General features: G+C 51.4%; 1 protein-coding gene across 19 annotated transcripts in view; it reads right to left on the bottom strand.

The window, feature by feature from the left end:
* KDM2B (lysine demethylase 2B) overlaps positions 1-15,557 on the bottom strand; it is a 154,767-nt gene that overhangs the window by 64,407 nt on the left and 74,803 nt on the right. For all 19 annotated transcript variants that reach the window (XM_049865302.1, XM_049865294.1, XM_049865295.1 and 16 more), the window contains 3 exons: positions 14,437-14,590; positions 8,032-8,147; positions 1,651-1,777 (listed from right to left, as the gene is read on the bottom strand). In XM_049865302.1, the coding sequence (XP_049721259.1) occupies positions 1,651-1,777; positions 8,032-8,147; positions 14,437-14,590 (397 nt within the window). The remainder of the gene's footprint in view (positions 1-1,650; positions 1,778-8,031; positions 8,148-14,436; positions 14,591-15,557) is intronic.

The raw sequence follows: 15,557 nt of genomic DNA, 5'->3' as shown, positions 1-15,557 counted from the left end.
TAAACCACCAAATTTTCAGTTAACAGCTGAGTACAAGCCATCTGTGCCATCCGGGGACTCCCTGGCATGCATCCAATAAATGAGTCTCTGCCTAACCCCTCCCCTTCTCTTTTGTGGATGGATTAGAAAAGTCTGGGGGAAAACAGCGGCAAGAGGATTTAGGAAAAAGGGGGGCACCACTTAGAAGAATATAGGAAACGTTCTCCTAATTCCCTAAATACCCAGAGGAGAGAACTGACCCTTGGTCTCCTGGCTCTGGGAACAGCCCCAGAAGCAGAAGTCTTTTCAGTTTCCAGGCTCTCAGTTCCCTCAGGGACTTGTAGCTCTACAATCCCAGCATTGACTACACTGTTGTCATCATCGTAATTTGCTGTCAAGTTGATTCTGACTCATAGCGACCCCACAGGGCAGCGCAGAACTGCCCCACAAGGTTTCCCAGGTTGTAATCTTTACGGGAGCACATTGTTAGGTCCTTTCTCCTGGGGAGCCACTGGTGGGTTCGTACAGTCAACCTTTCTGGTTAGCAGCCGAGCACGTCACCATTGCACCACCAGATCTCTATGTCGTGACATTTACCATCCCTCTTTCTAGGCTGGGCACTTCAGAAGGGCAGGTTTTAGAGTGTCGGTATTTTTCAACATCTGGATATCCCATCATCTGACAGAAATGAGACTCCAGAGACACCCCAGAGAAAACGAACATTTCCCGGGAGGCAAACAAGCCCTGCCCACGACAGATCCTCAGCCAAAGAAGCGTTTGTTCCTCCTCACGTGCAGGTCTTGACACGCCTCAAAGTGACTGACGAGAGGGAGGAAAAAAATAAAAATGAAAACCTAACAGTCCTGGAGGCTGCAGGAGGAATCATGCGAACTCCAAAGGAGACAGGCCAGTCTCATTTTCTGTCCCCCGTTGGAAAGGTCACTGTGATCGAGGCACAGCCGGCTTCAAGCATCCAGAAAAAAACTCTCCCCAGTAACCACTCAGAGAGAGCTGAGGGGAGGGATCGCGTTTTCCTACACATCTCTGGTGGGAGCTCACTGCCAGCTGCAAGATGCAACTTCAGGTGGGCGTCAGCGGAACGAGTTTTAAGAACAGAGCCATTCTAGGGGGCTGGAGTCCCTTTAAGTAAAGGCAGTGGGGCAGGCGCTGCGGCTGCAGCTATAAACGCGCTCTCTCGGCTGCCTGTCCGTACCACCCACTGCTCCTCCCAGCTCCAGCCCTGGTCACCTCCCTCGGGTTTCAAGATGGCCTGGGGTTGGGAACCCTGGCTGCATATCACAGGCCTGCTCCTGTACAGGAAAAGCCCACTCAAAGCTAGTGGCCACGGAGAATAAGAAGAGCCAGGATTCCTTACTTGATGGGTCTCTTGTGTCAGTGACCATACCATGGACCTAACTACACAGTCTCGGACAAGCCCCGGAGACCACAAACGTAATGCTCTGGGGGGTCAGGAGATCATTTTCTTAGAGTCAGTATTCCAAGTGGGAACCTGACAAGGAATAACGTACCCCTCCTCCAGACGATACAATCTCTAGGGCTCTTCCCAACACCCTGGCTCAAGAGAATTCCCTGAACCGAGGGCCCCATGGAAAACATTCTTTTTGCCCAAGCTGACCAGCTGAGGCCACCGGCTGCCGGGGGTCCACTCACCAACCAGCATTGATTCTCTCTGGTGTTCCTGAGTGAGGTGGGACCGCTGGGTCACACAGTACACGTACCGCTCCAAGACATACCAGCACATCTCATAGTAGAAAGGGTACCGGAATTTGGGCTGCACCTGAAACCACAGACCCAGGCGGGGGAGGTCAGCGTCCGAGGGGCAAAGGGGAAGGAGAGAGAGAGGTTTACCGGGAGGGGGAGCCACGGAAGCATCACTGTCACCAGCTTAGCAGCAAGAGCACAAATGGGGGGAGCAGTTGGAGGGGGTAAGCTGGAAGGAAGGCGGCGGGAGGGAGGCACTGGAAGGGGCCAGATGCCAGTAGCATGCACAATGCAGAGAAGGAGGAAGAGGCAATGTGAGCACATCTTTTCAGTCTGCTGATCTGCATGCCCAGGACGTTTATGGGGTCCGCTCTGTGCTTCGTGAGCTGCAGAAAGAGTCCCCTGATTCTCTGACAGGATGGGAGCCACTGCCTGCTTCTAGCCATAACAGACAACGGGGCCTCTTATCTCTAGAACATTCTTGCACAGACTCTGCTGTCCTCCCCTCTCCCTCAAAAAATAGAAGTCAACTTCGAAACCTTACAGACAGGTTATAGGCATCTCCCTGCCCTCTGGGAGAAGGAGGCCATGCTGGCTGGCCAATGAAGGTGGGGGAGTGGCCTCAGATGGGTGTAGCCTCCAAGTTCCCGCCTCTGGCTCCTCCCCCACAACCACCTGCCACTGCCCCACCAGCCTTTCCACAAAGGGCTCCCAGGAGTCAAGTCCTTGGTGTGCCCCAGGTCCCATCCTAACTCCAGGGATGCACACCCCAGGTCTGGAGCAGAGTCTGGATGGAACGCCCCTCTTGGTCATTTCTTAAGGAGAGCAAGTACAGGTGGACATAGCCTGGGCATGGGAACTTTAACAAGGCCTGGGCCCCAGGAGATTCAGATTGTGGCGGGGCAGGATCTGTATGGATGAGAAGGTGGGGGAAGATGGGACAGAAGCAACACCACCGATGGCACTGGCAAGGATGAACCTTCCAGAAGCTGCATCCAGAGCAGGCAAGGAAGGAAGGAGGGTAGTGGGAGGGCAGTCGCTGCCTCCCCCACTGGGCTCTCTTCTCCAGAGGCTACCTCATCCACTTCTGCAGGCCTGCATGTCTGCCTCGAGGCTCTGCCGCTGCTAGAGAACCCTCCTCGCCTCCTCTAGCCTCCAGGAACTCAGGGAGCTGAGTGTTGAGCAAGCATGTTCTTGCATGCCCAGGAGCCGCAGCCTCTCTGCTGATGCAGTAATCACTCATTCTACGTGGGGGGGGGAACAAACCCACTGCCCTCAAGTTGATTGCGACTCGTGGTGACCCCATATGCTGCAGAGTAGAACTGTTCCATAGGGCTTTCTTGGCTGTGATCTTTATGGAAGATGGCCAGGTTTTTCTTCCACAGTGCCTCTGGGTGAGTTCACACCACTAACCTTTAGGTTAGTAGTTGAGTGCAAACCGCTTGCACCACTCAGGGACCTTCTACATCTGGGACAAGGACACAAACACAAGCAGACCGAGGTTCTCTAGCTTCCCCTAAAATACTCCTCCCCCACCTCTCTCGCACTGCCCATCCAGAAAAGGCCCTGACTCTGCCCTCTTTGAGTCCCTAGCTCTCAGCTCCTCGGCCACTCCAGGTCCTGCTGACTCCGTTTTCAGCCTTTTTCCTAGATTGGGGGTTTCACTTTCCCCATTTGCATAATGGGTCCATTTGCTCTCCCTGCCTCTGGTGGATGGTATGCTTTGGAATGAGACCACAGCCGTCGCATGCTTTGGAGCTCCAAGGGGAGGTGCGAGGAATCAGGATCATACTCTAGCGGTTTCCTTGGCTCCAGCTACTTTCCCGAGAACTCCAGTTTCATTGCTGGGAGAATATTCGTCTTTACTCCAAGTCGCTGGGTTGGTGCCCCTCTGAGTTTAAAAAGAATTGAGGATCTTCAGCCTGAGGCAGACCCTGACCTCCCATAAGAAGGATTAGGGGGTCTCAGCCCTACCCTCACTCCAGAGTGAGGGACAAATGATTTTGAACTATATCGCCAATACCGGGCCGGCCAGCCCCTCCTCAAACCTCGCACGCCTCTCTCGACTCTAGAGTCGACTGGTGAGACTCAGAAGTTGGTTTTGACCTTGCAAATTTTCGGAAACCCATCTGAGCCACTCTACCATCGACTGGCACCATGACACCGGAGAATCTTCCTTGGTTAGGAGGGGAAAAAAAAAAAAAAAGTATTTGCTTTTGGCTGTATTTCAGGAGGGGATGAGAAGTCTCCCCCGATTGTTGCTGAACCCAATGGAAACCAGCTGGGTGAAAACAGATGCTGATGAAAGAGTTCAATTTTTTTTTTATTTTTAATAGTTTTTTTTTTTTTTTTTTTTTCCAAGAGAATATCGCAGGAAACAAAATGTGCAAAGAACGGACTTACAAACGGGTTGTCGCTTTCCACCCTTCGCCTTCAAAAGGTTTCAGCCACACGCCTGGGAACATTAAACACAGGATTGCTCAGCATTACTTGGTGACCAACGAGGAGCCTCACCAAAGTAAGTCGTTCACCAACTTCAGTCCGAAAGGAGAGACAAGGCAGTCAGCATGCAAAACGCCATCTGTGACTGGATCTCAGCGGTTCAATTTGTGTTCCCAAAGGCCCATTCGAGGGGCACCTGGCCTTTTTAGCTCTTCCTCGGAAACCCGAGTCATCTTAAAGTTAAATGAATCAAAGGTGAGTCTAGAGCTCCCAGGTCTTAAGTATTTGAAAACTACAATAGGAGAGTGGGTGGAGGTGTTTTAAAATTTCATTTTTTTTTCTCCTGGAAAAAAAAAAATCAATGGCAAAAAAAAAGAAAAATCCAATGGTAGGGGAAAGGGAAGAAAAAGGGTAAATTGTTTGCAATTTCCAAATAGATTCACTGACCACGGGGCGGGGGGGCGGGGGGGAGCTGAGGCGTGGGCATTACCTTTCCAGGGAAGGCTGCTTTCATTAAAGCCATTAGGGGGGGAAAAAAAAAGTATGAGAGACGGCAGTTTAAAGAATAATCATTTGGACCCTCCAATCGTTTATCAACCTAACTGGAGTTAGAACTACATAGTGAAACTTTGCGAGATGTTATCTTAAAATAACCAGCCGCAACGCGTCCGCTCTCTGGAGTACTGTAGTAGTTCTTCCAGCCATCAGGACGTCTTTACAACGGGAGGGAGAAAGACAGGAACTACGCTGGGCAAAAATGGAAACGCTTGTCCGTGCTTGACGAGGGGAACTGCAGGGAAGAAATTACATTGCAATGGCTTCCCAAACCCAGGAGCACCATCTTGGGGCTCCCCAGTAGGAACAGGGGTCCATCAGCCTAGTGCTCCAAAGGCAGATTCTCTGTCTAAAACCTAATCCACAGGGCTTAGAGACTGCTGCTTTCCTCTCTCTGCCTCCCTGCACCCAACCCTCCGCCTTTGGTTTCCAACCCAAGCCACGTTTTCGGACTCTTGAAAACCTATTTTTAAGTGGCCATAACCTCCTTAAATTAAGCCAGCGTGCAGGGATGTGAAGAATAGTGAGCTGACGAGCCCTGGCATTTTATCTGGCTGTTAGTACTGCTCCCCAGCACCTTTTGTCTGCCTTGGCACCTAAGACATAAACAATGGGGCCTTGTAGCCAAGCCCCTCTCCAAAGACCAGAAATCAAAGCAAATTAAACAGCCTGCTGCTGGTTCCAGCCCGGCCTGCCCACCAGCCTCCCCCCTCAACCCATCCACCTGCTTTGGGGAAGCCAGATGGGCGCCCACTCAGATGACAAGGACAGTGGGCCTCAGGGGGAGGGGAACCGTGGTGGCTTATCTTGCTGTGGGCTCAGAACTCCGTGAGAGGTCGGCGTGAGGCATGGGTCCCACCACATTATCCTCCTGCCCTGCTCTCGCTGGGGCCCAAATCCACCAGGAAGAAAGATCCACATTGCCTCGTGCAAGGAGGTGGCTGCCCAGAAATCCCGGCCCAATGTGGCTTTCAGGAATTGCCTGGAAAGTCATGGGCCTGCTCTCTCCCTCTAATTTCTCTTTTTGTACTCTGCACCTGCTAGTCCGCTCACAGACAGACTGGTTTGTTCTTCAGAGCCAGCCAAAGAGCAGTTGGCCAGAGCCCCAGACTGTACTTGACCCAGACCGTGATGGCCACTCATGCCTGGATGGTCAGTGCGTTTCTCCTGAGCGCTGCAGGGCGTCATCCTCCAGAGCAGGGCTGGCCTTCCCCTGGCCTGGACGGACCGGGAAGAAACACACAAATGTCCACAAAATGAGGGCCTTGCAAATAGCAATGGCACAGATCCCAGTCTCCGCAGATCTGGGCATCAACAGGCCAACATACCAAACTGCACACTGCATATGTGCCCAAACTCTTGTCAATCATTTGACCACTGAATACAGCCCCAGGGGCCCCAGGAAGCCCTAGCCAAGGTCCCTCAACACCGGGACTGTTGAAACAGTCAGATACACACACAGCAGCTGAGACCTGAACTCCTTCATGCGACTCGGTGCAGACCATGCCACAGAGTGTGAAGATGGCGCAGGACCCAGAGACGTTTCGTTCAGTTACACATACGGTCACCATGAGTTGAAGTCAACTCAAAGGCAACTAGCAACGCCAACAACACGCTGACCAAAGCCTGAAAGAAGCGTGGGGAAGGCAGGACTCCGAGCTTCCACTCCAAGAGAAGGTCCTTTAGGGTCCGGGCACGTCAACACCTTTCTGGGACCAAAAGTCATCCCCAAGGCAAAGCCCAAGGAAAAATGGTGCGGTCGATCCATACAATGGAAAATTGTCCTACCGTGAAAAAAGAATGGAGTACTGATATGTGTACACGGACCTCAGTTTATCAGTGGTTATCAGGGCAGGCGGGAGAGAGCGGGAAAGGCAACTCATTCCTTAGGGGGCGCTGAGCTTCTATAAAGGGTGACAGCAATTTTTGGAAACAGATAGTGGGTGATGATTGAACAACACGATGACCGCAATTAATGTCACCAAAGTGTACATGTGAGGGATGGACAAATGGTAAATGTTTTCTTACATATATACTTACCATAGTTATAAAAAAAAAAAAAGAAAGAAAGAAATGAAGTATTGCTACATGCTACAGTGTGGATGAACCCTGAAAATATGAAGCTGAGTGAAAGAGGTCAGAAGCAACAGGAAACAAAGGGTAGGACGCCATTTATATGAAATTCTAGAACAGGCAAATCCACAAGAGGCCAAAAACAGATGGGTGGTTGTCAGGGGCTGGGAAGAGGGGAGGCAGGGAAGTGACTGCTAACAGGTACGGGGGTTTCTTTTTGGGGTGATGAGAATGTCCTGGAACTAGATGGTAGTGACGGTAGCACAACAGTGAATGTACTAAACGCCACTGTGTTGTACACCGTCAAATGGTGAATTTATGTTAATGAAGGAGGGACAGCTCAGAAAAGAAGGAAGAGAATGGATACACAAAACTCAAGGAGTGTATGTAATCAATGTCACTGAATTGTACATGAAGAAACTACTGAGTTGGTGTATGTTTTGCAGTGCATATTCTCAACAACAACAAAATAAATTTTTTCAAAAATGGGTAAATTTTATGTTGTGTGATTATACTCAATTTAAAAAAAAAAAAGAAAGAAATATTTGAATAGTTATTAAAAAAGAAGAAATGGGCCCATTTTGCCTGGGGCTCCAGCCTCCCCGGCTCCACCCTGTCTCAAATGCCTGGGGGACATGAGATCAAGTCCCAGCATAGGAAAGGGAGGCACGCATCAAGCCACCCATGCTGTTCAGGAGAAACGTGCAGAGAGGAGCGGAAGACACCTGCAGGTGTCTACCGCCTCTGCCCGGACACTGGGTGTCGGGGGGAGCAACCTTGATGTCTGGGCAGCAGTTGATGTCACTGTCACAGGAAAGGCAACCCTCAGCCCGAGACAGCTAGGAACCCACCAACCAGACACTGAGCTCAGGGGCAGTGTGTGGAGAACTCACAGACACTGGCCACCCCAGGGACTCCTCCCCTATCACCTTGTCAGGGGCACTTGGCCAAGATCTGACCTTGGCCTGGGCTGGCTGCCTCTCAAGGTCCAACCCCCCACCATAACACAACAAAAATCCCCCCACTCCTCGCATTCCATTCTGCACCCAAGAAGGAAAAAGTGGGGTTCCTGATATCTCACGGTGCTTTCTCAAGAGGTACTTCCTCATGAGCGAGGGGGTTTTGGCAGCTGCTGGCCCAGAGGTGAACTGAAACTCCAGGGCGCTCGGGGCGGGCTCTTACGGGCATCCCCTGCCCTGCACCGCCAGGACCAAGGCCGGCTTCGGGCGGGAGCTGGGGGACAGAAGGGAGCCTCCTTACCCGTGTCCTGTCCTCGATCTCGTAGATCCGCAGCTGCATGGGCACGTTAAAGCTGTGCAGGATATTTCCGCCAAACACCAGCGAGTCCACTGGGGTGTAGACTGCATGGATCCAACCTGAGGTGGGAGGGCCGAGAAAGAGTGGTCTGCGGCGTCCCCCCTAACCAGGCTGAACGCCAGTGTGCAGGAGGGCAAAGGGGACGAGGGGAGCACCTGGGGCCAGGAGTGGATGCTGATGGCCAAAGCCGAAGTCCCTGGTTAGACTAGAGGCCACAGCCCCGAAGCCCCACTGAACTGTGAGTGCATAGTAGGGGGCCCCTGACTAGCACAAGATGGCTGACGGTAAACTGTAGACCAGCCCTCTCCCTGCTCCTTCCCCCTCCCTCCACATCCTCGAAGACCATGAGGACAAAGGCTTCCTTCCATACCTGGTTACAGCAGCCAACAAGCTTATTCTTCCACCCCCCCATAAGCAAGAGACCCCTTGATGAGGCAGCATATCAATCCAGTCACAGGAATGAATTGAATTGTGCCCCCCCACAAAACATGCTTTGAATTCCCGTGGGTGTGATCCTACTTAGGAATAGGACTTGTCTATTGTTGTGTTAAGGAAGTCGTACCAGTACAGGGTGGGTCTTGAACCTAATCCCTCCTCATAACCCCATGTTTGTTAAAGTAGAACTATGCTCCCTAGGGTTTTCGTGGCTGATTTTTCAGAAGTAGGCTGCCAGGCCTTTTTTTCCGAGGTACCTCAGGGTGGATTTGAACTGCCAAACTTTCAGTTAGCAGCCGAGCACTTAACCATTTGCACCCTACAGAAACAGGGGAGGCGAAAAGAGAGACGGAGAAACAGGAGAGATGTGGCAGAGGAAGGCACAGCCACACAGAGACCCCCTGTCCTTTGCCTAATTCCGTCACACTGAGGAAAATTAAAGACATGCCCCCAAATCTTAGCCCTTCCAGCATGTCCCCCAAACAAACAAACAAAAAAAAAAATCAAGCCCATTGCCAAGTCGATTCTGACTCACAGCAACTCTACAGGACAGAGTGGAACTGCCCCAGAGGGTTTCCAAGACTTTAAATCTTTATGGAAACAGACTGTCACATTTTTCTCTCGCAAAGCGGCTGGTAGGTTCACACTGCTGACTTCAGTTATACGTCAAGCACTTCGCCACTGAGCCACCAGGGTTCCTCTCTGTCTCCCAGCAAGGCTCACACATACTGGGCTTCAGCAGGGGCAGCCACGGGCACCTGGGAGTAGAGCTGCCAGCTGGGAAGGGAACACGGTGTCTGGGAGGACACCAGTGGCTTCTGTACCAGCTCCACAGACACCCCTAGTGGCTCCCAACCCTGCTGGGGGAAGTGGGTGGGAGAAACCAATGGTCCTCGGGGGAAGGCGGCAGAAAGCTGCTGGGGCACAGGCCCCAAGGCTTCTGGAGCCTCGTTCTGCCCTCAGCTCCCCGCGTCTTGAGCTCAACAGGTATGTCTTTGCAATCTGGGCACCCCCATCTCCATCACCTCGCCTGTGCGGAACAAGCATGGCTACAGCCTTTCTTTCACAGATTTTCCATTTCTACATTTGCTCCATGCGTATCAGCTTATTTTCTCAACAGCTACATTTTTATGTTTCTTGGTCCCGAGGTGGCGCAGTTTGTGCTTAACTACTAACCTAAAGGTTGGCAGTTCAAACCCATTCAGTGGTACCATAAAAGAAAAGACCTGGTGATCTGCTTCCGTTAAGATTACACCCAAGAAAACCTTAGGGAGCAGTTGTAGTCTGTAACAAAAGGGGTCACCACGAGTCGAAACGAACTCGACAGCAACCAACAACAGCAACAACTAAGTGGAACTGTGCTGTCTAGAATGATTGTTATTATTACCATGCTTACAACCATCAGTGTTATTTAAGCAACGTTTCCTCAGACTGGGAACTAAGGTCACCGGGTTCAGGCTGCTGAGCAGCGTGGGGGAAACATCTGCAATCAGACCAAGGGCCCCTGGTCCCACTACTATACGGCCTCACGTGCCCACCCACCTCCCTACAGACAGAAGAAGTCCTGAGGCCTGGGTTTGAGGCTTGTCCCAGCACTGACTTGCCATGTGACCCAGGGCAGCTGGCAGCCCCTCTTCTGGCCTCGACTTGCCTGTGTGGAGAACGACAGAAACCACTTCCTGCCTTGAATGTGGTAAGCAAGACCTCCATCCATATAAGCAATTACCACGGATATTCGAATTAGTCTCATTAATGGTGAAAACGTGGCCTCTCCCTTCCCCTACACATGCTCACCTGTCAGGTGGAAACGTGCCTGACTTACATCTGTAACTCTCACATGTGAGTAAAGAGGATAGCAGAGAAAGTAGTTGTTGTGGGGAGGGGGTGGAGAATCTGTCCTCCCAGACACTTGAGGGATTCTGGAAGCTTCTCCCAACTCTCCTTCCCAAGCCAGGGCCTCACAGGTGGGTCAGGCAGCCGCCCCTGGATTAGAGTGGTTGCTGAGCCCTCCTCACATATGCTCTCCAGGGAGGATTCAGGGAGGGGGAACATCACATTCCTAAGTCCTCCTAATGGCGTGAGAGAGCAAGTGTCCCCAGGCTGGTGCCTGGGCTGAGGCAGCTGGCAGTTTGTGGTGCAAAAAGGACGGAGTTATCGACAATGTGAAGGCAATAAACAGAGGATATTGGGTCCAAGCGACAGACCAGTCATGTAAGCAAAGCAGGCAACCCATAAAGCTACTGCTGGTGTCCTCTGGGACCTGGGGGGGCCAAGAAGAACAGTGGGGCCACATGAGAAAGAAGGGCCAGTTCAAAGTCACAAAGAGTGTCAGCAGCAAGGCCAAGACCATTCCAGTGCTCCTCTGAATCCACTGGCCCAACCCCCCACACCTGCAGAGCGGCTTCAGCACACTTAAGAAGGACGTCTCCTTCCTAAGTCTCCATCCACACCTGCCTCGGTGTCTGCCATAACGCCACCCATCAAATATAACCCCTTCCTCTCCCAATCAGGGGCTCTGCCCCTGGAGCCAAGCAGTCCTGAAGATTGACCTAGGGCCAGCCATGGTAACAAAGTCACCCCACTAAAACCTGCTATCTCCAAGCCCCAAATTTCCCTAACAGCAAAGTCTCTACCTTCTGCCCAACTTTCTAGAAAAGCCCAAGTATGCAGGTCCCATCCCCGTGGTGAGAATTGCTACAACCACACCCATTTCACTTGACACCACATACTACTACTTCATGTCCAGGCCCAAGGCCAGTTTCCAGCCTGACCCTCAGAAACCCAAGTGTGGCCAGCTTCTCTAGCCTATGGATTCTAGAGGCCTCTAGGGATACTCCTATTTTCTGGTCCAAGCTGCTATCCAGTCACAGATTCTCTGCAGGCTCCTTGACACACCCATATCTGGCCTAGACTTGTATACCTTCAGTGACGGGAAGCTCACTACCTCACAAGCAAGTAGCTCTAATACCACTTGGCTACACCTCGTCTTCCAGGAGACACTCCTTCACCTGACTGATTGCAGCTACCATCTATCTTCGCTTCCTCAGCTAAGAGCCCCAGCTCTTTCCTCAAACTCATCTCTCCTACTGTGGTTTCCGGACCCCTCTTTCTCCAGGTCGACTTCCACTCCAAAGTACAACGACCAACAGGAACGCAAACTTCTACATGTGGCCTGATCATCCCCTCCCCACACAGACCACCCTCATTGTGGGTAGAATGCTCCCATTAATGCAGCCTGAGACTGCAACCCCTGGCTCCTAAGTTGCCAGCCACATCAACTAGTGTCTAGCTTGTAGCCAGTCAAAAACCCTCAGTCCATCTCCTAAGATCTGTAAACAAGCAGGTCTTAGCTCACTCAGTCCTCACAACCACCCTGGGAAGTATTACTCCCATTTTATAGATGAGAACACTGAGGCACAGGGAGGTTAAGTCACATCTCTGAAGCTACAGCTTGAGAGCAGCAGAGCTGGAATTTCAACTGAGGCTCTAGGACTCCTGCTCTTCACTACTGCCCTCCGCTGTCCTTATAGGGTTAATCTGGTTTTTTTGTGTTTTTCCTTTTTTTTGAGTATAGGAACCAGTATTGATCCCAATTCCATTTCATCCTGTTCTGCAGGAAGGAGGCTGGATCCTGGCCCTCCGCCACATTCCCCTCAGCCCACCCTCCAGGCTTTCAGGTACCTGTGAAAAATCACTTCAGCTCCTTGCCCCTCAGGTCCACCTATCCGCAGAGCTGCCTTCTGAGCCTTCAGGGCAAACCTACACCCTGTCGGCAGGACGCCTGTAACCCTCTCACACAGAACTCTCCTGCAGGGAAGGCCTGGTGGAGGTATTCGAACTTCCCTGGGCAGGGGGGCAGTGGGGGGGTGCTTCCTCAGAGAGAATCTAGGAGAGAGAGAACTCTAACCCCTTAACGAACCCCGGTGGTGTAGTGGTTAGGAGTTTGGCTGCTAACGAAAAGGTCAGCAGTTTAAATCCACCAGCCACTCCTTGAAAACCCTACGGGGCAGTTTTACTCTGTCCTATAGGGTCACTATGAGTCAGAATCAGGTTAACAAGCCCCGGTGGCACAACTGACTGCTAACCAAAAGGCTGGCGGTTCCAAAACACCGGGAGCTCCAGAAGAGAAAGAACGCAATCTGTTTACAAAAACCTTGGAAACCCTATGGGGCCGTTATGAGTTGGGATTCACTTGACAACAGTGGGTCTCTGGTTTTTTTGAAGAAGCAAGGAGAAAGGAGTCCTGGTAACACAATGGTTAAGTGCTCAGCTGCTACCTGAAAGGTTTGTGGTTCGAACCCACCAGTCAGCCACTCTGCAGGAGAAAGAAGTGGCAGCCTGCTTCCCTAATGATTACAGCCTTGGAAACCCTATGGGGCACTTCTACTCTGTCCCATAGGGTTGCTACGAGTAGGAATCAACTCGACAGCAACGGCTAAGCAGAGAGAGAAGTCTCTGGGTAGTGCAAACAATTTGTACTTGATTATTAACCTTTTTGGCAGTTCAATCCCACCCAATGGTGCTGTGGAAAAAAGGCCTTGGCGACCTACTTCCATAAAGATTACCAAACCAAACCAAACTTATTGCCGCTGAGTTGATCTCGACTTACAGCAACGCTATAGGCCAGAGCACAACTGCCTCATAAGGTTTCCAAGGAGCGGCTGGTGGATTCGAACTGCCAAACTTTTTGGTTAGCACCTGAGCTCTTAACCATTGTGCCACCAGGGCTCCATAAAGATTACAGCCTAGAAAACCCTATGGGGCAGTTCTACTTGGTCACGTGGAGTCCTTATGAGTCAAAAATCGACTTGATGGCACCTAACAACAAGCAGAGAGTGAGGTCCCTAGGCGGCACAAACAGTTTGCACTCAAGCACTAACCTAAAGGATGGCCATTTCATCCTGCCCAGCAATGCTCCCAAAGAAAGACTGGCAATCTGCTTCCATAACATTGCTGTTTTTGTTGTTAGGTGCCGTCAAGTCAGTTCCGACTCATAGCAACCCTATGCACAACAGAACAAAACACTGCCCGGTCCTGCACCATCCTTACAATCACCGTTATGCTTGAGCTCATTGTTGCAGCCACCGTGTCAGTCCACCTCGTTGAGGGTCTTCCTCTTTTCCGCTGACCCTGTACTCTGCCAAGCATGATGTCCTTCTCCAGGGACTCATCCCTCCTGACAACATGTCCAAAGTATGTAAGACGCAGTCTCGCCATCCTTGCCTCTAAGGAGCATCCTGGTCGCTCTTCTTCCCAGACAGATTTGTTCGTTCTTTTGGCAGTCCATGGTATATTCAATATTCTTCGCCAACACCACAATTCAAAGGCGTCAACTCTTCTTCAGTCCTCCTTATTCGTTGTCCAGCTTTCACATGCATATGATGCAACTGAAAATACCATGGCTTGGGTCAGGTGCACCTTAGTCTTCAGGGTGACATCTTTGCTCTTCAACACTTTGAAGAGGTCCTTTGCAGCAGATTTGCCCAATGCAATGCGTCTTTTGATTTCTTGACTGCTGCTTCCATGGCTGTTGATTGTGGATCCAAGTAAAATGTCTGTAACATTACAGTCTAGAAAACCCTATGATGCAGTTCTACTCTGTAACACATGGCGTTGCCTTGACTTGACATCAACTCAAGGGCAACAAGTTTAAGCAAGGAGACTCAAGTTAGATGTGAGGGGAAAACTGAGTTGTTTTTCCCTGCAGCCTCAGACCTGCTCTTCTCAGGGACTTCCAATGACCAGTTCGGCCCACAAAACCAGAGAAGCCCCATCACTTAGCCTAAAACCCTGGCTGAGGCCACCGGGCCACGGGAGACTGTTCCAAATGCTGGAAATGTCGGTGACTAAGTGAGAGCCATCCCCAACCCCACTGGAACCTACCAGAACCTACCAGAACTTATTGGAACCTACCGGAAGGGATGAAAAATGTGTAACCCTGTTTCAGCTCAATTCTTTGGCATCGCTCCACACGGTCTCCCAGAAAGATGTCGCTCTGTTTGCCTGATAGCACCCACTCTTCATACAATGCCAAGTTATGCAGGGTTGGCGGGATCAGCCAAAAGATCTTGGGAGGAAAAGAAAAGAAGACAATCAGCTGAAGACCAAAAACCACATCTCTTATTTCTTCAAGACTCTACCACAATCCAAGAAAACACCACCTGCTTTGGGGAAAGTTGAGGGGGAGAGTGCATCCTTCTGGAGCCCACCTCTTTGTCCAGGCCCAAAGCATCACTGGGGTGGCAGGGAGGGCTGTGTTAGCCCTTGGGGCACTCCCTTTGCCTAAAAGGAATCTTCATTCCAGCTGAACAACCAAAATGGGAATACTTCCTGTATAGGGTGGGACACTCCTGAGCCACGGGCTTGTCATGGAGGTAGAGGAAGGAGAGGAAGGGGAATTTCAAAAGTTGCAGGGTAAAATGGCCCAATAAATAAACCCAGCTTGGGCTCCCTTTGGAGAAGGAGGAAAAACATGCGGAACCAAGTGGAATGGCTTCCTCCCAGAACGTCTCCCAATACGTTCAGTTCAGACACACGCACAGGAAGACAGAGCCAGGCAGGGCTGCACTCATGCATGCCCGGGAAGCACAGACATCCGGGAAGCACAGACTGCCACCTCCAGGAGGAAACACAAAGGAGACACAGCAGGACCACCTGGGGCACACATCCCACCTTTTCTCTGGGGGACATCTGTCCCGAATAGAAAACGTTCTTGGAGACAGCTGGAACTAGCAACTAGACTTTTAAGTAAAAAGGTCCCACTCCTGGAACTGGGAAAAAATAAGGCTAGAGGCTCTCGGAGACCACCAACTTGGGTGTTCAAATCCGGCCGAAGCTGCTTAGACACCAGACTGGGCCAGAAGGTGACCAGAGGTGATGAAGGAGAGCTGACTGGACCTTTCTCACCAGGAGGGAACAGAGAGCCAGGAGATGGCCCCAGGAGACCCAGGGCTGGGGCTGCCGGGGGTCGGAGGGGGAGAAGGAGGAGAGGGAATGAGCTCCTTCGCACTCGAACAGCCAGAGAGCTACCCAAA

Source organism: Elephas maximus, chromosome 22, assembly GCF_024166365.1.
Source record: "Elephas maximus indicus isolate mEleMax1 chromosome 22, mEleMax1 primary haplotype, whole genome shotgun sequence".
Lineage (NCBI taxonomy): Eukaryota > Metazoa > Chordata > Mammalia > Proboscidea > Elephantidae > Elephas > Elephas maximus.
Note: the sequence above shows the minus strand (reverse complement) of the source record. Positions and strands in the feature narration are given on the sequence as shown.